Genomic DNA, 22,911 nt, shown 5'->3' with positions numbered 1-22,911 from the left:
CCACCTGTTGCCTACTATTGTAGAGAATAATTCACATACTGGGGCAGTGTTTAACAAATTCATCCAAATGTGTATTCTCACTCCCCTAAATTTCCAAATGTAACCTCTAAACCTGACTTACAAATTCTCAACCATTCAAAACTACACCAGTCTTGGTTATTGCAATTGGACAATAAGTGGGGGATGGATGTTGTCAAACTGTTCAGGTTGGCAGGTGTGCAACCTTATGTGAAGTCTAAAGAATTCGGGGGGTTAAAATTCCATCTCACTACCATGATGGAGGAGTCCTCCAGAGTACACCAGGTAATGTTGTGTCCAAAGTGCATCCCCAGTTTCAAGATTACAATGTTGAAGATGTATAGGATATTACATGATATATATATAGTTTATTTTCACTTTTTCTTCAATGTGGTCAATCTCTATAGTAAAGTGTTACATTGAAATCTTTTTCTGTAAACATCAGTTTATTATTTAGTGCAAGAAGTGCTGTAATACAGCAGAACAATGACATTTACTGGAATACAGGAACTAAGCAACAGCTGGCACAGAATGAATGTTATTTTTTTTATTAGATATTGTGAATTTCTCTACCATTTAATAACATTGCCTCTACCAGGTGTTTGGCAGGGTAAGAGTTACGGGGATTAGGGTTAATAAGGTAGTCATATGGGTGACATACCACACTTCTCCAGAGATGTTGGTTTTGGCAGCAGTGGAGATGAGCTGACGGAAAAGACACAGACATGGTAATGGTGTGTTTATTACTAGTTCTAGGGTGGTGTTGGTGGAGCTCGGGGAAAGCTTATGACAAGGTATTAGCTTTTGGCTGGCAGGGTCTCTAAATGGGTTTGTAACATCCAAGAAGTTGTAACACCATTTATTAAAGTTCTTACTTGACAAGCTTGCTAAAAAAAAAAAAAAAATATAGCAAAAACCCTCCTAAATATCTACGATGCAACGACATTCACTTGGTATACATGTCAATGAGGACATCATTCACATTGCATCTTGGATAGAGAAAGTAGCAGTCTAGGTATAAAACTGATTACATATGGATGAGGGGCTGAGTATTTCTCCATGTTTTCATCTAGAAGTCCAGCAGCTGGAATGAGAAGTGAATGAATGAATGAGAAGTGTTTGGTACCTGGCCTAATGGGCCAGTGGTTTTGCAATGTCTTACCAACTGAGGAAGGATCTTCTCCACATGTTCTATGTGAACCACAGGCACATCTTCTGACTGTGCCTGACGTGCTGCTCGACCTGCTGCCTCTGCATAGATAGAAAAACAAAGTACAGCTGTATCCAGTTAATTCTTTAGCTATGACATCCTTCCAAGAGAGTGGTAACAGTAAAACAGATGAGTGATATACTTTTAAAATATATGTTAACATACATACAATACTTTTATTATTTATGCACCAGATGACGAGGCCTTAATATCTGACAACTATTTCCAATACAAATTAGCTATAGAAAGTATCACTTTAAAAATGACTTATTTCAAATTGTAAAAATAGTCTACCTGGCCATATCTAAATTTATAGTGGACATATTCACCTTATGGCCCATTGGTTGATACCGCCATAGAATAATGTGACTCCGTTATTTCTTCTGTGTACAGCTTTTTTCTATCTTGAACCTAGCTCTTAGGCATGCAACTGCAATGTGCGTACAAAAAGGAAATAGCACTGGTTTATACTATGGTATAGTAATACAAAATTAATGTGGATACCATACAGAATGCTGGAAAAGGTATTGACCTTGACCATAGGAAGATGGGCCAAGGAAGAGTTCCTTGTGGTTTACAGTGGAGTTAAAGTTCAGGGTATTTTCTATGTGTGACTTTGCTGCCCTCTGCTGGAAAATGTATATTATGACTCACATTTACACAACAACCAAGAGGTTAGCTTCAATACATATTTTCTATAAAAAAAAAAAAAAAAGCCTGTCAATTGATATAGGCAATAGAAGCCAGTTGAATGCTCACTGCTAACTTACCATGAACAAATACTTTTAGCAACTCTGCTACAAGTAGTATAGCATCCGCACTGACTGGAAAGACAGCACAAGTTTTGGATTAGGAAGCTGCATGCATGAAACACATAAAAATGTACTTAAACTTCTTATAAATGTATGAAAAACCATCATCCCAATGTAAAACAATATATCTTAAATAAAAGAAGTTGTCAAATTAATGACCAAAACAAGACCGATATTACATTATGGATGGAAAAGGTTAATCATGTATGGGAAGACCATATAATGGTGGAGGACACCAAAACAGGTCATAGTATTGGTGATTAAACACGAGATTATTATTATTATCTTTGACTTATAAGGCGCCACAAAGGGTCCGCAGCGCCGTGCATTACATATACAGAAAACAGAACCAAGACACAACATGATACACAAATATATACAAACACAGGTGACGGGGTAAAGCAAATCAGATTATATCTGTCAGATAGTGAAAGGGATGGTAGAAATGAGAAAAAAGAAGGCCGAAGCTTAAGAAAACAGGGCTAGCGAAGCAGGCCAAGAGGTACAGAGGGTGAAGGAACAGTAGAAGGAGCACACAAGGAAAGAGGGTCCTGCTCATGAGAGCTTACAACCTAAAAAGAAGAGGGAGACACAAATAGGGTGGTACTAACTGGGGGAGAGAGCCAGGACAAGGAAGTTATGAGGAGGACTGATAAGACTCGTTTCTTTATTCAAGTCTAAGGGCACGCTTGAAGCCTTTGAGAGTAGATGCTAACCTGATGGAACGTGGAAGATCGTTCCACAGCAGGGGAGCAGCCCAGGCAAAGTCCTGAAGACGAAAGTGAGGAGGTCAGAGACAGAGCGGAGGGGGCAGGTAGGAGTGTAGGTAGAGATGAGATTGGAGATGTAAGGAGGGAAGATTGACTAAGAGCTTTAAAGTTGAGGGTGAGGAGTTTAAATTTAATTCCGTAGGGTACGAGGAGCCAATGTAGTGACTGTTGGAGGGGCACCGCAGAGATAGAGCGGCGGAAGAGAAAAATGAGGCGGGCAGCAGCATTGAGGATAGACTTAAAGAGGATCAAGGTGAGAATCAGGTAGGCCAGAGAGAAGAAGGTTACAGTAGTCAAGGCAAGAGATAACAAGCAAGTGAACAAGGGTTTTCGTGGCTTAAGTGGTGAGAAAGGGGCGTATCTTAGATATATTCCTAAGTAGCAGGATTTTGAGAGGGACAGAATGTGAGGCTTAAATGAGAGGAATCAAGGATGACCCAAGGCATCGGACATGGGGGACAGAAACGAGGGTAGTGTTATTAACAGAAATAGGGGGGGGGGAAAGACTATAAGCTCGGTCTTGGAAATATTGAGTTTAAGGAAGCGTTGGGACATCCAATATGAGATGGCCGAGAGACAGGAGGAGACACGAGACAGAAGGGAAAGGGAGAGGTCAGGGGATGAAAGATAGATTTGGGTGTCATCAACATAGAGGTGGTACTGAAGGCCTAAGGAGTGGATGAGGACACCCAGGGAGGAGGCGTAGAAGGAGAAAAGCAGGGGGCCAAGAACGGAGCCTTGAACGCCAACGGGTAGGGGAAGAGGGGGTGATGTAGAATCATGAGTAGACTGAGAACGAGCGGTTGGTGAGGTAAGAGGAAAACCAGGAGAGCGCAGTGTTACATAGGCCTAAAGATTTGAGAGTTTGCAAAAGGAGTGCGTGGAATTAAGCAAGTTTTAACAAAACATTTCCACACCTTAGTGTTCATCTTTGCACTGCCCACATTGATACTGTTCCAGTCAGCATCTAGCCAGAACCTTGCATGTTTAGAATAAAATGTTTTGTGCAAATGTTCCCATGTGTTTAGGGACATAACCTAAATGCTTTAAGCAGCCCCTCTCCCCTCCAAGGTTGAACATAAAATGACTGGCTGGACTAGTGCTGTGGCAATTAACACAGTGCTTGTATTTCCCATGGATGTAACTGCTGTTTGAAAGACCTGTAGCAAGCAAAGTATTTATCACTTCAGGGACACATGACCATCATTGAAGGCAACTGTGTGTGGGTCCCAGTGAAGTGGCCTCTATGAAGCTGTTACATGGGGTAGGTAACTGATAATGGTCACTGGAATGTCATAACACATTCAGGCATCATAAATCTACATTTTCCTGTCAGAAAATCACATTGTAAAAAGGAACACTAAACCCAAAAATTGAAGTTCCCATGAGAGTAAAATACTTTGTTACACTTGAAATTCCACTGTAGCTCTGTTAAAATAGTAAGTACTTGTTCCATTACAGACTTCTGAAGTCCACCCCCCCATCATCTCTAGGACAGTGTACTAAAGGCATCTGATACAGGTCAAGAGTCTGAGAATGCTTTATCAAAGACCGTGCCCCTGTGTCTGAGTCCACACAGTGCATTTCTGCAGAGGAAGTCTAAAAGCTGTCTGTCACTGTCTGCAATGTTACAGGAGCCCCACTCGTAGATGGAAACCTGTGCAGTGAAGTGAGAATATGGTGGACAAAATTAGCACAGTAATATACAGCTTTTGATAAAAAATATCTTGCCTCTTGTGTTATTGTTTGTTGTTTCTTTTTTGATTGTTTGTTTATGGGCAGTTCTGACTGATTTATTGGATCTACATTATGCACTGTACTCTGTTCTAACGGCCATGTTTGTTACATATTCTTTTACTAAAAACCTTTTAAGTTAAAAAAATAAATAAATATCTTGCCTACTTTTCATGGGGTGTAAGAACAATAAAGGGAATGGAGGTAGGAAGTGGTGGTACTGCAGCTACCTTAGGAAGTATATTTTAGGAATTGCAAATGCCTCCTCATGTCAGGACAATGTTGCTATGAGCTAGTGCAGTGCTCAAAACCTTGACAGAGGGCTGTAAAAATATTGGTTCTCATTAGATGACCAGGGAAGATACACGATCTTGATTGGATCTATTTCCAAAACACCCATAACTATAGCTACTCTCTACACTCCAAATGTGGGACAGGGCCCCTTCTTTACTGGCTTTTTACAAAGCTCTTTCAGTCAGCCAAGGGTCATATTATTCTGGATGGAGATTTTAATACCACATTGGATTGCTCTCCGTCCTCTCCGTTCCTCCAGAGACTCTTGTCAACTGAACTCCGTAATTAAACTACATGACCTATACGACACATGGCGGGGATTTGAATTAATCTGCACGCATTTATACACATTTCTTGGTTGCTCACAACATTCATACTCGCATAGACATGATCCTTACCAATAGATCAACCACTCCCGTATTGCGCTCCTCAGATGTTATCCCTATCACCAGGACGGACCACTCTCTTCAGTTAGATATTTGTCCTACTGTTCAACCTTGCTGATTTTGGAGTCTACGTGATAGCCTCCTTTTTAAAAAAAGAAGCAGCAAAAAGCTCATGTGGGCGATGGCGGAGTTCAGGGAACTCAATACCTCCCCAGATATTTCTCACTCTAGCATGGGAGGCTCATAAGCCTACAGCTCTGAAAACTGTTCAATCATCTCGTATACATGACCTTGAAACTGAGATATCTTCCCTCACTGAGAAACATCAACAGCACTAAAAACGTAAAATCTATTTAAAATCTTGGCTCTTAAAGGCCAACTGCAGCAAACTTTATCAACTAAGGCCGCTACTACGCCGCAATAGTTACACCAAAGATTTTACAAAAAAAGGAAGAAATGCTAACTCTTTTAGCTCATCACTTACACACTAAAAGAGCTCATAATAGAATTCTTTACATACAGGATGCTTCTGCTAACAAACGTTACTATCCACAAAAGATTGCTAACCGTTTCCAGGATTTTTACTCTAAATTGTACAATTTGCAGACAGATAAATACCCTCCCCTCCCCCCCCAGCTCCCTATGTTGAAAGACAGGTAGTTAACTTTTCTAAACCAGGAGATAACACCCCAGGAACTGAAACTTACTGTCAAATCTCTTAGAAACGCGTTTTCCCCAGGCCTGGATGGCTTCACGGCTACATATATTAAAAATAAAAATAAAAAAATGCCCCCTTTCTCCCATGCTTTTAGACTTGCTTAATGCTATTCTTCTTTAAAGGAAATTTGAGTAAACATAGTTGTAATCCCTAAAGAGAGAAAAGACCCGAGACGATGTGCGAGCCACCAACCAATCTCTCTATTAAATGTTGATTTAAAGCTTTTTGCCAAAATTTTAGCTAACTGTCTTTCCTGAGTGATTCCCTCCCTGGTCCACCCGGATTAGGTGGGTTTCATCCCTAACTGCCAAGCGGTTGATAACATGAGAAAAGTCATTAATTTAATCCACGCAGCTCATAAATATAAGACCCCTGCTCTGGTGGTGGCGGCTCTTGACGCAGAGAAAGCATTCAACAGCGTCTTGTGACCTTTTATGCACAAAGTTCTTAATGCAGCCGCTATTCAAGGCCCTTTTCTCAAAGGAATTGCATCGTTGTATTACAATCCCTCAGCAATAGTGTTGACAAATGGTTGCAGCTCTCCTGCTTTTACAATTCGTAACGGTACTAGACAGGGGTGCCCCCTTTCTCCCCTTCTCTTTGCATTAATGATGGAACCCCTCACCCCTAGAATCTGCCTCAATCAAATCATCACTGGAATCGCATTTGGTACGAGGTCATCTAAATTAGCCCTCTATGCAGACGATGTACTCAGCCTCACAAATCCACACATTTCGGTCCCTTCTGTTTATTCCGAAATTATGGCCTACTCTCAAACTTTAAAATTAACTCAGACAAAACTGAAGCCCTAGCTCTTAATTTACAACCTAATGCCCAAAAACATTTGCAAGACACCTTTAAGTTTAACTGGCAACCGCAACATATTAAATATTTAGGGATCAAACTAGGCAAACGTTATGATAAGTTATTGCGGACAACTTCCCTCGCTTGTTCTTAATGACATACAGTCTAGTATCTCCCAGTTTGTTTGGTCAGGTAGACCTAAGAGTCCGCCTAAAATCCCTTTACTGACATGCTAAATATAATGGCTTGGGTCTTCCCTGCCTCCATAAATATTATTTATCATCACATCTCACTCAAGCTGTTGTGACTCACGCACGCCCCCACACCAGACTGTGGGTTGACACAGAAGCGGACCTTCTCCAGCTGTTATCCCCCAGTATTTTATTCTGGCTTGATATAAAAGACCATCCACCTCTTCACACTCACTCCTACAGATCGCTTTTCACTTGAAATATGTAAATATTGTACACACACCTTCAAGCTTATAGACAATCCCAAACGAATGTTCTCTCTCTGGAACAACCTAATATTTCCCCTAGGGTACTAATCCCAAAGAGTTTACCCACTAGACTAAGCATAACATTATGTTTTTACCCTATATAGTTCCAAAAGGGATATTTCCCTGAGCTCCACGATTGTCTTCACCTTCCTTCCTCAACCATATATCAATATTTATCACCTATTCAATAACCAGATAGACCCGTGATTTCCTTAACGCCCAACTCCAATGGAGTTTGTAACAAAAGATCAACTTTTAAAGTCCTAATATCCACCTTTTATGCGCTGTTGATGAACAATTTACCTGATAAAGAACTGCACGAGTTACGCTTGGAGGAGGATATGGCTGAGGATTTAGATTCTGAAGAGTGGACAGAGATCCGAGAGGCTGTTGCTAAATCTTCAATCTGCACTCAGATAAAAGAAAATTCTTACAAGTTCTTATTTTATTGGTATTTAGTCCCTTTCAGACTGAAAACTTCTGATCTTTGCTGGCATAATTGTGGTCATCGGGGATCCCTGTCCCACATCTGGTGGAACTGTCCAAAAATTATCTTATCCATAGCTGATCTTATCCATAAAATTACTAGTTTAAGGTTTCTGTTCCATCCATCTTATTTTCTTCTCCCTTGTCTTCCCCTTAACATTAATAAACTTATTTGGAAACTCTCTAGCCCCATTCTCACTGCTGCTAGATGCTTAATAGCCAGAAAATGGAAACAAGCGGAGAGTCCCACAATCGCAGCGTTGATTCAGAACGTGTGGCAGATATATAATTTAGAACACATGACTAGCATCTTAAATGATAGTTCTAACCAATTCCTCTCAACATAGCATCTTTGGCAAGACCATTTTGCCTCTTCACAACACATTTCTTAATATAATACACCACCTGAAAGTTTTGAGAACACGACTTTCTTGATTGAGTCTCTCCTAACTTACCTTCACTACTCCCTATTCCACTCAGCCCTATACTTACAAACCCCCACCACCCTTTCCTTCCCCCTCCTAGTCCTTCCTGATACAGAATCTGCCTCACAACGATATTAGCTCAATCTCCACTATTCCCAGGACTTTGCTCTAGACAAATATACATAAAATAGTTGTGCTGTTATTTTAAACTTATCTGTAACATATTCAGTGTACTTATCTAAAATGCTGGGGATTTGGTACCATCTCTTTCTGTACCTCCTACTTTGGAAAAACTTCAATAAAATATATTTAAAAAAATAAATAAAAAAATAAACAAAATAAATAGTGGTTCTCTCTGTAAACCTAACATAATAAGAGTCAGTAAATTGCTCTTATCTTATTTTACCTGCAAATAGCTCTCAATCTTGGGGTGACAAGCTTTGAATACCCCTCTTCATCTTCATACAGGTGTACGCACACATTCCAGTTTGGAGAGCAACATAAAATCACCCACTATAGACCATAGTCATGTCATCTGACTAGATAGTGACGGCCTACACCCATCTTCAAGGGGAACCAGAATACTAAGCGAGTAGTTTGGAAGCTTCATCAAGAACTATTTAAACTAGGAGAGGGGGGCAGGGAGCTAAATAGGAATAAAGCAATCTTCTCCCCCAACAAAGAGGTATTGTTTCTGCAGGCTTATAAAACAGGAATATAATCAGATGACAATGCAGATCAAAACATAAACGCAGCTAGGAATAGGAGATGCACAAACCTGGCTTCCGAGCTCGAATTATGGTTTAAACTACATGCTCAGACAAGTGGAAGGATAATGGCATCAACAGCCAAGCCATTAAAGCCAGACATTCTAAACTGGTGATGTTGAATTGGTCCTTAATTTAGCAGGTCTGGTCTGAGTGGCAGATACAATGACTGACCCACCGGCATGTAGAGGACATCGTTGTACCAGGCCCTTAAAGGTAAATCTGGAGCCACCAAATGACCGGGATGCCCTCTCTCCACCTTCTTCAAGACTCCTGGCAGCTTGGCCACCTGAGGAAACTGCCGGGAAACGGACATACCAAGAATGCCAGAGAATCACTTGTCTTGAAACAGAAGAGTTCCATTTTGTGGTTCAACTGAGAAGCTACCATGTCGATGTCTGGTTGACTCAACCTGTCCAAGATATCGCAAAACTCTGGATGCAGAGACCATTCACCGGAGAGAAGAGACTGTCTGTTTAGAAACTCAACCTCCCAAACTTTCTACCCCCAGGATGAAGACCACCTGAGCAGGTTTTTCAGCCCATTGAAAGTAGAGATGAGCGGGCTTGGATTCCGCTAATCCGAGCCCACCGGAACAGTGCGGATCCGAACGGGATCCGAGCACTGTTCGGATATTTCCGGCGGGTAAAAAATTGAAAACGAGGCTCTGTTGTCCAAAGTCTCGCGTTGAATCTCGCGAGGGGTGGGAGGGAGGGCCCAGAACAATTCCATCTTGTACCTCTTTTTTTGGCATTATGTGCTCAAGCTACCTCGGTGCAACCTTTTGGCCTAAAAACAATATTGTGAGGGTGTTCAGAATAGACTGGAAATTAGTGGAAATGATTGTTATTGAATGTTATTGAGGTTAATAATAGCGTAGAAGTGGAAAAAAAAACAACACACAAAACTGGTTTTTAGAACTTTTTATGTTTTTTTCAAAATAAATCCGAATCCAAAACCTTAAATCCGAACCAAAACCTTTCGTCAGGTGTTTTGCGAAACAAATCCGAACCCAAAACCTCAAGCAAATCCGAATCCAAAACACAAGACACCAAAAGTGGCCGGTGCACATCCCTAATTGAAAGATCCTGTGTGTCTCTCACATAGCTAGATGACTATTGGTGCAGCCATGATGATTAAGGTATGCCACTGACATATTTTATTTAAGTTTTTTATGTCCGACTATCTTCACCAACCACCTTGCCCCGTAGCAAATGTTTCTCACTGACCAGAGTGTGGAACATAGCTTGCAGCTCCAACACACCGATTGGAAGCTTGGATTCCTCCAAGGAATACGGCTCCCCAACCACGAAAGCTGGCATCCATAGTCACCTATGTCCAATTTCAGACAGAGTGGACGACTCTTGCAGAGATTTTCCTTCTGTAGTCAAAGGTGCGACTGACGCACCCTTGGATAAATACGAATTACCTGACTGCAAAAGCTCAGATTAAATCTGTTTCACTTCGAGCGGAGTTCCAGCTGAAACTCCCTCACATGGAATTGAGCAAACTTGACCACCTCAAAAGTCAATACCATCTTGTCCAGAATCTTTATGCAGAAGTGAACCAAAGTCTGGCTGACTGCCAACAGCAACCTTACCATCTTTTGAAAGGCCAGAATCTTGTCCGGTTGTGAAAACACCCTCTGTTTACAGGTGTTGAAAAGGAAACCCAAAAAGCTCATCCATTTGGAAGGAGTCAATTTGGACTTCTTGAAATTTGCAATCCACTGTGGGCCTTGAGTCTGTGCCGCCCCCGGACATGAGACAGGAGCACCAAATGTAACTCTGCCTTGATAGAAGATAGTCCAAGTAAAAAAAAAACGATCACTCCCTTGGACAGCAACAGCACAGTCATGATCTTGGTGTAGGCCCATGGTGAGACCAAAAGGAAAAGCCTGGAACTGGTAGTGCTATGACTAAACAGCAAACCTGAGAAAGTACTGATGTCCCTGCCAGATGGGAACATATAAATGTGTCAATGTACAGAGCCACAAAGAACTCGTCCCATTCCATGCTGTGAATTACCAACTTCAAGTGCTCCATATTGAACTTGGACATCCGCATCTGGTTGTTCAAAGATTTGAGGTTCAGGATCAGTTTGAATGGGTTTTTGGTTCAAAAAATGTCCAAACCCCTTTGATAGTCTGGAACTGGTATAACCACCTCGGAAGAAATCAGGGAGTGGATGGCCTGTTGCAGAGCAAGACGCTTTGACTGAATTGGAGGGAAGCCCTGTGGTAATGAACCATCTGGGAGGATAACTGGAAAGATCCATCATGTATTCCTGGTCTACAATTCCACTTTACTCTTCCAGGATCAGTGGTTTAAGTCCACCACAGATGCCTAGTTGACAGACTGCCACCACATTGGATCCTGGGTTGTCAGAATGCCTGTCATGCCGATTGCTCGTTGTCCAACTCTGCTTCTGGATGCCTAGCAGACCAGGCCTGCCGTCCATGCTGCATACCACCACTGGGGGCGAATGTCTGGAGTGCCGACTCCTTGACCTGAAGGACAAGCGAAAGGAGCGAAATTGGACACTTGATTTTGGAGTATTAACAGGAAGGAAAGCACTTTTTCCTCCTGTAGCCTGAGTAATAATTTTGTCAAGCGTCAGCCCAAACAAGAAGTCCCCAGAAAAATAAAGTGATTCAAAAGTCTTTGCAGACTCCACGTCAGTCTTCCAGCCACAGAACAGACAAGCAGAGACTGCAGAGGGAAATATCCGTACCCCAATCAGTCCTGTGTCAAATACTCTGTAGCTCTCTGAATGTGCTCCACCAAAGCAAGCAATTTAGATCCCGGGTTGCAGCTAACAAACTTGAACCAGCTTTCCACAGCCTTGTTCTCCCAAGCAGAGGCCTAGGCGGAACTTAAAGAGGGTTCCCCCGCCATTAAAATGGACTTAAGGATGATCTCGACCTTACAGTCTGCATCATTCTTAAGCGTGGCTGCATTGGGAATGGTGATGGTAGCTGTCTTAGACAACTGCCCAACCGGTGGTCCTCCTTAAGAGGTGCTACCCATTTATGGATATCCTCAGAGGGAAGAGGATAACGCAACGGCAGCCTACGGGATCACCTGGAACTTACGGTCTGGCGCTCGTCCCTCAACAAATCATCCAGCTGGGAGGAACAGGTAACTAAGGAGAAGGCTCCGTAGTCTCAGGGACAGTAATTTTTGTGATGTCTAACACCTGGCACACAGCCGGTATCAACTCTTCCACCCCTGATGGTAAGAGGCGATTTCCTCCCCAAAGAGGATTCCTCTACATCTGACCAAACAAGCACTTCGCACTCTTCCTGGGAAGAGCAGTCAGAATCTGACTTATTACCAGGTTGGGGCACCACCACCCTCCTGCGCTTACACAAGGAAGACAGTGTGGCGGATTCAAACATCCTCTCCAAAGAGGAAGAATCTGTAACCAGGCCCTGTAACCAAAGTCGCTAGACCTCTGACCTAATCCAGTTCCTCAAAGACCTCCACCACGGGACTCAAGAGGATCTTGACCTGGCACCACAGGCACTGAATCCACCAGACTCCCTGAAGAGCCAAAGGGAAATTGGGAATGACCTCCCTACTGTCACGAATCACCCTATGAGTTGAGGTATCAGAACCTGTTGTTGAGGAGAGCCTGGACCAGATTAAACAGGAACAGAGTAGTAACATGATGCAGTACCAACCTCCACCAGTATTACAGACTGGCAGTGTGGAGTAGAGGATGGTGTAGTACCAGCTGTGGCCCGAGTAAGGTGGAGCTAGAGAGCAGCAGTGTCAGGGAAAATGCCGGAGCAAGATGGAGCAGTAAATCTGTACTGTGAAACACTGCAGACACAGGTGAGGCTGATGGAGCGGATAGCTGGCACCACGATCCTGTGGATGGGAGGAGATCTCTCAGATGAAAATGCAGAGTCCGAATCCAAGTAAAAAGTCAGGGCCACGAGCAAACAAGCAAGGTCAGTATTCAGGAAGAGGTCAAGGTCACAAGCAAACAGGCAAGGTCGGTATCCAGGCAGAGGTCACAACTGGAATCAATCAGGAAACTGGCAGACAAATCACAGAACCAGGAGCACGGAGAAGCAACTGTGTGAAAGCTATAACCGGCAAAGGAAGAGTGAAGCTGACAGGTATTTAAACCAATAGTAGCCAATCAGGGCAGGTTTCATATAGCGCTACAGGTGAGAAGAGTTCAGGTGATCACACTCAGGCTGAAAACAACACTGCAGCAGCCAAAAAGAGAACAGCAATTACCTGCTGTTCCCAACACCTACATTTAGGAAGTACTAGCCGAGTGACCTAGCTCAGGCAGGGTCTGCCATGTCAGAACTACAGCTAGTCCGAAGGCTGTCCAAAAGGCAGTTTAACTTTGCAGCCAGCACAGGTAAACTTCATTAGAGAATTTACCCCAACCGTAGCACTCGAGGATCTCCCCCTATCCGACATGATCTAAACAGATAGAGAAAAAGACCACACAGGACAAAAAGGAAAAATATATATTGCACCAGGAAGATTCCACAGCTCCCAGGTAAATGGTTAGGGAAACATTATAATAGGGAATTTTATAGCTCCTTTATAATACCAGTTACCCTAGAAGTGGTGCACCCACACATCATGGTCAGTAAACATATTCTAGGAAAAATAGGGATGTGGAGATGGGGCACTCTGGAGATCAAATAAAATAAGTCAAACTTTTATTGCTATGCATTAATATTGAACAATATATTAAGAACAAAGTTAGCGAAATATTAAAAAATGTAAGTGAGATTGTAAACCAAATAGAGAAAACTGGCAAAACTAGCAGAAATCCTGCCAGAATGCACCAATGGCCCTATATTATATAAATATCCATAGGTGTATCTGGAGAAATAGGGCTGTATCCTTCTAAGTCCTAACCCAATTGTGTAATATTAGATTCCACTATATATACTGAGTTCCATTTAGAAACATTTTGTAACAATTATAACAAGTAGTATATATAAATAAATAGTGAAATCAGATAAAATGACAGGTGTAGAAGACGTGGAGTTCTAATATTCTCAAGAGAATTAGATGGAGCAATCCATTAGTCTTCACATATACATCCCTATGCTAATAATTGAGAGTGATTTTCAGCAAGCAGTACGTTAGAAGGGTTTGCATTCCGTGAGACAAACTAGCCTTTGAGAATCTAATTATCTTGAGAATATTAGAACTCCAGGTCTTCCACACCTGTCATTTTATATGAATTCACTATTTATAATTGTTACAATATGTTTCTAATGGAATCTAATATTACACAATAGGGTTAGGATACAGCTCTATTTCTCCAGATATACCTATGGATATTTATATAAGATCGTTGCGTTCTGGCAGGATTTCTGCTAGTTTTACCAGTTTTCTCTATGTGGTTTACAATCTCACTTACATTTTTTAATATTTCGCTAACTTTGTTCTTAATATATTGTTAAATATTATTTTAATGCATATCAATACAAGTTTTACATATTTTATTTGATTTGATTTCCAGAGTGCCCCATGTCCACATTCCTATTTCTCCTAGAATATCTTTACCAACACAGGACAAAAGCAGCACCTAATCAGAAAGAGAGTCAGCCTGCTAAACATCCACATAGCCCAATCAATCTGAGGGACTAACCACTCAGAAAACCAATTCCACAGACCTAGTACCTTAGAGACAGATGGACAGAGAAAGCGAGTGCCGATGCTCCATGATAGTGGCTGTTCTGGTGTTTGCACACGTGAGAGAGTACCAAGGAGGAAGTGAAGGTAGAAGGGAGAAGCACCTGTCCCCTGAGCTGGATTAGTAGCAATCCCAAAGAAAAGCCCCCTCCACCAAACCGGTGCCTAGCAAGTGCTTGCACTGCTGCTGTAACCCCTACCTGCCCCAGCCCCTTAAGGATCCTAATCATTGCCCCTACTAACAGAGGCAACCATCCCTGGGACTACCTAAGCACCCCTGCTGTGCTGAGAGATGGTTATGCTCACCATCTGCTGCTCCTCTGGCATGCAGGCAAAGTGATGGCTGCTCTTTTGCAGATGCTGCCTAGGAATACCAGACACAGCCTGAGGAGACTGTGGGCAGCATTGAAAGCAGGATAAGGGGACAGAATCGGCGGCACGCTCTCGGATCAGCTGCTCTAAGAACCCCCGATGCGCCCTGGAGCCATCAAAAATTAGTGTACAATAATAAAACAAGAAAATAGTTTAAAAAAAAACAACAAGTCCCGCCTGGCCAGGTACTTAAAGTAAATAAAGGCCTTACAGGAGAGGGGTACAGAGGGGGTGGAGCCATGGTAAATGAACTCTTAAAGCGCCCGTACGCCTGGATCCCTATACTATACCCCAATGTACCCAGTGTCCCCCCAATGGATGCCTGAGAAGTATAATTTCCTGTCTTGCTACAGTTTTACTATGAGAAAAACTTCATGAAACCTGCTAAATAAGTCAATTTATAAGATGTCTATAGCTTTCTGTAGATTTACTTACTAAACTGTAGTTGTAGCTTCTTACTTTCACTATAAAGCAGTGTATTAGCCATACATATAGGACTGGGATGCATAATTACAACATAAAAATAAAGGTTTTAAAAATTCCTATAGGGCATAACTAACAAAGGGTTTAATGGTCATTTAATAGAGAATAGACTGAATAAGCACTAGAAAAAAAAAAAAATCTGTACCTGTCAGAAAAGTTAATGTTACCCAACACAGGTATATTTACTTAAGGGCATAGTTTCCCCTACCAGGTCCACAAATTATTCTTGGGTCTCAGCAGTTCAGAAAAGAGAAATGTATTTGACCTTTCCCTGATGGCCACTGAGCAGAGCACAGTGATGTCATCAGCCTGCCTGCTTTCATAGGCCATCAAGAACGCTCTACTGGAGTATATAAAAGAATTGGGCAAAGACGAAGGTAGTTTCTAGGATCTCCAGGGAGAGAACAGGGTAACATAGTGCTCACATTCAGCAAGGTTTGTCAGCTTACTGCATGCGAGTCTTTAGATGGGTAGAGTGTGCTCTTGGTTAGGACACCCCTACTTTATGGGATAATGAGGGCTTAGGTATTGGCTTTTCTCATAATAGGAGTCTCATGTTATAATATTAGGGAAGTTCTGAGTAGTGTAGAGACATAGGATTGTCTATAAAGTAGCTATTGTGTACCTGCCTCTTGAGTTTTTCCTTTTGTCGTCACAGGAAAGAGAAGCTGCATCCATAAGAAGTACATTTTCCTGCAGGATCACACAACTAGCTTGCAAGTGAAGACTGTTAAAGTAATTAAAAATATCTTCTTGTTTGAATGTACTATGCATCCAGTGATTGTTCATTTGTGCTGCATACTGCTGGCAAGAATGTACCTTTCATATGCATCATTATGTCCTATACAGATACCAATTTACATATTAACATACAGGGAGTATACTTGTATTACACACTCCCATATAGAGTGGAGGCACAAACACTGCATTAAAACATGGTCCTGCTCTCCAAGAACAAGTGGTAGCGGAGTACTACTGTTTATCACCCAGGTGGTGCCCAACTACACGTAGCCAACAGTCATTTACCTCTAGCTGTGTGACATTAATTGGTTGAACACATAGCCATTCTTGAGCGAGGAGTACTTACATGGGCCTCAGTAATACGCCTCACGCTGTACTAGGACTGACTGCTCTCAGGATTTTACACATCAGTTAATAGGGACAGGCAATGCTTAATATGTAAAGAAAGAGTGCTAGATATATAAGAAATATATAAAATATATAGTGTCTAAGAAGGACCACAACATATCTTTTGCGCAATACTGGTCAAACTAAGGCATTTATATAGCCACTGATACAGTGTGGTTGTACTGCACCACTTACCTTTAGTTCTGTCTTCTCCTAGGTGCATATGCAGTAGTTTGGAGACAATTCCCTGCAATAAAAAATGAATGCATCTTTTATCAGCCCATTTTGAAAAGTTAATAAAAACATTTTTTTGTAAAACATTAAATATCTTAAAGGATACCCAGACATGTAGTTTTGGAAAATCTAGTCTAAATAAAAGCCTAATTGCAATCAATTAACACAAACACACACACAATTATAGGAAAAAACTTGTCTTTAAGCGACAAGTGCATCCTGAAAAACGGATCTCATGTGATCATTCAGAGCCAATGTATTGAAAGCTAGCAGCCTGATGATGCCGTTCATATTCTCACTAATACTACTAATAAAGGTGAAAATAGAAGTTGGAGCGCACACTAAATCTAAACACGTTTTTGTCATATGTTTTATTCTCAAATATCAGTTTAATGCGCAGCTCAATGTAGATGGCTTTAAATGATTGTTTAAATGTATTTTTCTAGCTGTGTTCACTGGAGTTTGAACTTCTGTCGTCTTTACTTGAACCTGTTTTGTTGTTGATCCATCAGGTTTTGGGAAAAAAGTGTCAATATGTACAGTTAGTGCATTTACTGTAGGGATCAATGATTCCTATTTTTAACATCTGTCCAAGGTGTAGGGACCATACAGGTGTCGTACTGCAACCATATGTACAAACTTAACAAGTGTAACAGTTATGGCTAAACAAAATTGATCATTGGTTATTTAAAGATATCTCAACTGCCTGAACGCAAAAGTTTGTGTGTATTATTAGTATTTGAAGTGGAAATTTAGAAGTGACAGCAGGAAACATAAAGGAGAATGTAAGTGAATGGAATATGATAATTTTACAATGAAGGCAGTCGATGTGGCAGTATGACATACCACCGTATTCACCCCCACTTTGACCACTGTGTATTTTATATTTATATACTTTGTTTGACCTGCGTTTCTTTAGAGAAAGAAGAACCTTTTAAAGTTTGTTACCGTATGTGATCCTCCCTTTGGGCTCCATTCTGTGTAATGTTAATACACTAGAAAAGAAACTTCCACCTTACTTATTTGAAGGACTTTCATTTTAGTAAAACGGAATTATGCAGCTATAAACCTCATAAGACACCCAACCAGCATGTGTAATTCATTTAAGGGGATAATATCTCTTCTAATTTGGCGTTTTGAATTATTTCATTATGTATATTTTGTGCACTGACCACCAGTAGGTAAGGCAGTGATGAGCAGCATACGGCTGCCAAACCTTCACCTGCATCTTGTTTCTCCTTCATCATTTAGGTTGTATCAGTCCTTTCCTCTGCTTTATGCTCCATCTTCCCAAGTTCTTATTCTCTGCTATATGCTGAGCTAAGTTTGCTCCAGGCCCCAGCTCTTACAGAATAATAGCTGGGCCCGCTCCGTGGACGGAATTCAGTGGGTCTTAAAGCAGAGAATAATACTCAACTAATAGTAGGTAACTTTCACATCATATAACCTCCAATGTACAATGCAAAGAGGTCATCAATGCCAACAACACATCAGAGGAGGAGGGATGTGAACACTGGCTTACCCAACGAGGGGCGATTGGGGGATTTTGAGGTACGTTTTGGGTGAAGTTATTTTTTATCTAACTCATTCCTGCAAAGTATAATGTGCGGACCTTGTGAAAGTTGGCGGGCTTTATACGAGGCCCTTGAAGTCTATTAGGTTACCCACCGCTGAGGTTAAGGGTGCATGGCACCCCCTACAGCAGAGACAGCCAGCCACAGGTTACCTACCTCACAAAGAATGATTATCTCATTACAATGACACCTGTCATGGGGTGGGACATGTTAGGCAGCAAGAAAACAGTCAGTTCTTGAAGTAGATGTGTTGGAAGCAGGAAAAATGGAGAAGCGTAAGGATCTGAGGGTCAATTTGTGATGGCTAGACAACTGGGCAGAACATCTACAAAGAGGCAGGTCTTGGGGTGTTTTCCCAGTATGCAGTGGTTAGTACGGCGGTTCCCAAACTGTGCGCCGCGGGCCAGCCATAAAAAAATCAAACAAACACTTGCCAATCCGCGCGGCGCCGGGACCCAGCATCCTCCTCTCTCACGCAGCGGTCATATCAGTTACAGCTGCTGTGTGAGAGGAGGATGCTGGGTCCCGGCACCGCGCAGATTGGTAAGTGTTTCTGTTTGATTTTTTTATAGCTGGCGCACGGCAGAGGGGGCAAAGTGAGAGAGTGCAGAGGAGCGTGACAGAAGGGGGACAGAGCAGAGTGACAGGAGGGGACAGAGCAGAGTGACAGCGTGACAGGAGGGGACAGAGCAGAGTGACAGCGTGACAGGGGAGAGTGACAGCGTGACAGGAGGGGACAGAGCAGAGTGACAGGAGGGGACATAGCAGAGTGACAGCGTGACAGGAGGGGACAGAGCAGAGTGACAGCGTGACAGGAGGGGACAGAGCAGAGTGACAGTGTGACAGGAGGGGGACAGAGGAGAGTGACAGCGTGGCAGAGGAGCAGTGACAGAGGGCAGAGGAGCTGGGACAGAGGGCAGAGGAGGGGGACAGCGTGACAGGAGAGGGACAGAGGAGAGTGACAGGAGGGGGACAGAGGAGAGTGACAGGAGGGGGACAGAGGAGAGTGACAGCATGACAGGAGGGGGACAGCGTGGCAGAGGAGCTGGGACAGAGGGCAGAGGAGCTGGGACAGCGTGAGAGGGGCAGTGGAGGGGGACAGCGTGACAGGAGGGAGACAGAGCAGAGTGACAGCGTGACAGGAGGGGACGGAGGAGAGTGACAGCGTGACAGGAGGGGACGGAGGAGAGTGACAGGTGGGGACAGAGCAGAGTGACAGCGTGACAGGAGGGGACAGAGGAGAGTGACAGGTGGGAACAGAGCAGAGTGACAGCGTGACAGGAGGGGACAGAGCAGAGTGACAGCGTGACAGAAGGGGACAGAGCAGAGTGACAGCGTGACAGAAGGGGACAGAGCAGAGTGACAGGAGGGGGACAGAGCAGAGTGACAGCATGACAGGAGGGGGACAGAGGAGAGTGACAGGAGGGGGACAGAGGAGAGGGACAGCGTGGCAGAGGAGCAGTGACAGAGGGCAGAGGAGCTGGGACAGAGGGCAGAGGAGCTGGGACAGCGTGAGAGGGGCAGTGGAGGGGGACAGCGTGACAGGAGGGAGACAGCGTGACAGAGGGCAGAGGAGGGGGGACAGCGTGACAGAGGGCAGAGGAGGGGGGACAGCGTGACAGAGGGCAGAGGAGGGGGGACAGAGGGCAGAGGAGGGGGGACAGCGTGACAGTAGGGAGACAACGTGACAGAGGGCAGAGGAGGGGGGACAGCGTGACAGAGGGCAGAGGAGGGGGGACAGCGTGACAGAGGGCAGAGGAGGGGGGACAGCGTGACAGAGGGCAGAGGAGGGGGGACAGCGTGACAAAGGGCAGAGGAGGGGGGACAGCGTGACAAAGGGCAGAGGAGGGGGGACAGCGTGACAAAGGGCAGAGGAGGGGGGACAGCGTGACAGAGGGCAGAGGAGGGGGGACAGCGTGACAGAAGGCAGAGGAGGGGGGACAGCGTGACAGAAGGCAGAGGAGGGGGGACAGCGTGACAGAGGGCAGAGGAGGGGGGAGAGCATGACAGGAGGGAGACAGCGTGACAGAGGGCAGAGGAGGGGGGACAGCGTGACAGAGGGCAGAGGAGGGGGGACAGCGTGACAGAGGGCAGAGGAGGGGGGACAGCGTGACAGAGGGCAGAGGAGGGGGGACAGCGTGACAGAGGGCAGAGGAGGGGGGACAGCGTGACAGAGGGCAGAGGAGGGGGGACAGCGTGACAGAGGGCAGAGGAGGGGGGACAGCGTGACAGAGGGCAGAGAGTCTGGATGCAGAGGGGGCATTTTTGCATACAACTTAATAAGCATTTCTGTCCTGACCTAAATACTTATTACAATTTTTTGACCCAACTACTTCTAAAACAGGACTGCTCGGTAATTATATTGGAGGGGTGCCTTAAAAAAATTATGGAGACTCTAAGGGTGCCGCGAACTGCAAAAGTTTGGGAACCACTGGGTTAGTACCTAACAAAAGTGGTCCAAGGAAGGACAACTGGTAACAGGGTCATGAGCACCCAAGGCTCACCGATGCTCATGGGGAGCGAAGGCTAGCCTGCCTGGTCCAATCCCACAGAAGAGTTACTGTAGCACAAATTGCTGAAAAAGTTAATGCTGGCTATGAAATAAATGTGTCAGAACACAGTGCATCGCAGCAAGCTGCAGACCAGACACAGTTGCGATGCTGACCCCTGTCCACTGCCTATAGCGCCTACATTGGGCACGTGAGTGCCAGAACTGGATCAAGCCAGCAGAGACAGGGTGATGCTTTTTTCATATTTTTTTCTCTCTTTTCAAACTGTATAAAAGTACAAAAACATTACTTTTTTTTCTTTTTTTTTAAAAAAAAGGCCAATTTTCTGACAAATTGCAGTCTTCTCTAATTAGACTGTATATGAATGTCCTGAGAGAACAACAGGCGAGTCCAGATTGGAGTCAGAGGGGACGAGTAGGGGGCTAAATCGTGACGACGGTTGGCCAGATTCCAGGTGGATAAAGAGAAAGAGGGTCATGTGTACACAGACGCTGCCCTACAGATCCTAAGAAGCAATTGGAAATGGTGTAAAGGTATATCTGGGGTTAGTACATTTTCTATATCTACCCAGCTCTTAAAGCCTGGGTTGATGTGCCAGGAGATAATGAAACAGAGTTGGGTGGCTAAGTAGTAATGGGAAACCAAGGCCCCCTAATTCTTTGTGCTTAGAAAGTAGGGTTTTACTCAGTCTAGGTTTCTTTTGCCCCATATGAAGTGGTTACATGAGGATTGTATGGATGCCAGCACCCGATGTGGCACTGGTACAGGAAGTGTTTGGAATTAATATGGGATGCATGGAAGTACATTCAATTAAATAGCCTGGATTCTTCCCATCCAGAAAATATACATTGGGTGCCATTTGAAAATGTCTTGATGGATGCATGCCAGCAAAGGCAAATAATTTGAGCAATACAGCCCAGAGTAGTGTTTGGTGTTCATCCCCAAATATTAGATGGAATGAGGATGCCATTGAAAATTGTAGGACAACTGAAGGGATTCCCAGATCAGATGGGTGAGAAACAACATCGCTTCTGCCCTCTGTCTCCTCTTGCTTCTCTCCGCTCCCCTCAGTGACTCTCAACCTGTCATCCGTGCCCACCCTCTTGGGCCATAGTTACCTGCCTGTACTCACTTTTCCCCTCCCTCTATCTCTTTCATGATGTGCCTGAGCCCCCAGAGTTATAGTGCTTACTGTTACTTGTACTGTGCTGTTTCACCTTGTACTGTGCCATTGTTTGTCCTTGTACGGCGCTACGGATACTTTGTGGCGCCCTATAAATAAAAATTAATAATAATAATAATAATAATAATAATAATAATAATTGGTGTCATTTATTTTATACCCTGATAGTGTTCCAAAGCGTGATCATTCCGTCATGAGATTTGGGAGTTAGTGTTACAAGTACGTCACTAGCAAACAGGGATAAGTGTGATGCCCTTTTTTGACACATACTACCTACCTAAATATTGTTGTAGACCAAGTACACCCCTTCATGACAACTGTATCCTCTGATGGCAGTGTCCTCTTTCAGAATAATGCACCCTGCTACACTGCAAAAATTGTTCAAGAGTGGCTTCAGGAACATGACAAAGAGTTCAAAGTGTTGACTTAGCTTCCAAATTCTCCAGATCTCAAATCGATCGAGCATCTGTGGGATGGACTGGAAAATCATGTCTGAGCCATCATGTGAACAATTAAGCACCCAGTAAACTTCCGCCCCATTCAGGGAGGTAACCTGTATACAGAAGTGTATTAACGCCAATGGTTATACAACCCCCACAGCAGAGCAAGTTGCACTCCGACGTCCAGGCACTAGAGATTTACAAACAATCATTACTCGCCTTGCGGAACTCCACAGTCTCCTCTTCCCGCTCCATCCTTACAATCTGCCGCTCAGCGCTGGCCCGTTTATTCCCATCTTCCTCCTGTAGATGGCGCTGTGCAGACCGCTGATTGGCAAATAGGACTTTACGTCACAAAATTCTCAAAAGCGCTGCTTGTCAAA

At 43.6% G+C, this 22,911-nt stretch overlaps 1 protein-coding gene across 1 annotated transcript; it reads right to left on the bottom strand.

Annotated features, from left to right (window-relative positions):
• Positions 1 to 443: 443 nt before the first annotated feature.
• Positions 444 to 22,854, bottom strand: CENPX (centromere protein X). The gene is made up of 5 exons (XM_075216791.1): positions 22,748 to 22,854; positions 16,783 to 16,834; positions 1,999 to 2,052; positions 1,181 to 1,269; positions 444 to 1,102 (listed from the first exon to the last, which is right to left on the bottom strand). The coding sequence occupies exons 1-5, from the start codon at positions 22,781 to 22,783 to the stop codon at positions 1,088 to 1,090; spliced, it is 246 nt and encodes an 81-aa protein (XP_075072892.1). The 5' UTR covers positions 22,784 to 22,854; the 3' UTR covers positions 444 to 1,087.
• Between the last annotated feature and the right edge of the window lie 57 nt (positions 22,855 to 22,911).

Source organism: Mixophyes fleayi, chromosome 6 (assembly GCF_038048845.1).
Source record: "Mixophyes fleayi isolate aMixFle1 chromosome 6, aMixFle1.hap1, whole genome shotgun sequence".
Lineage (NCBI taxonomy): Eukaryota > Metazoa > Chordata > Amphibia > Anura > Limnodynastidae > Mixophyes > Mixophyes fleayi.
The sequence above is the reverse complement of the archived record's forward strand: the minus strand, read 5'-3'. Positions and strand labels throughout refer to the sequence as shown.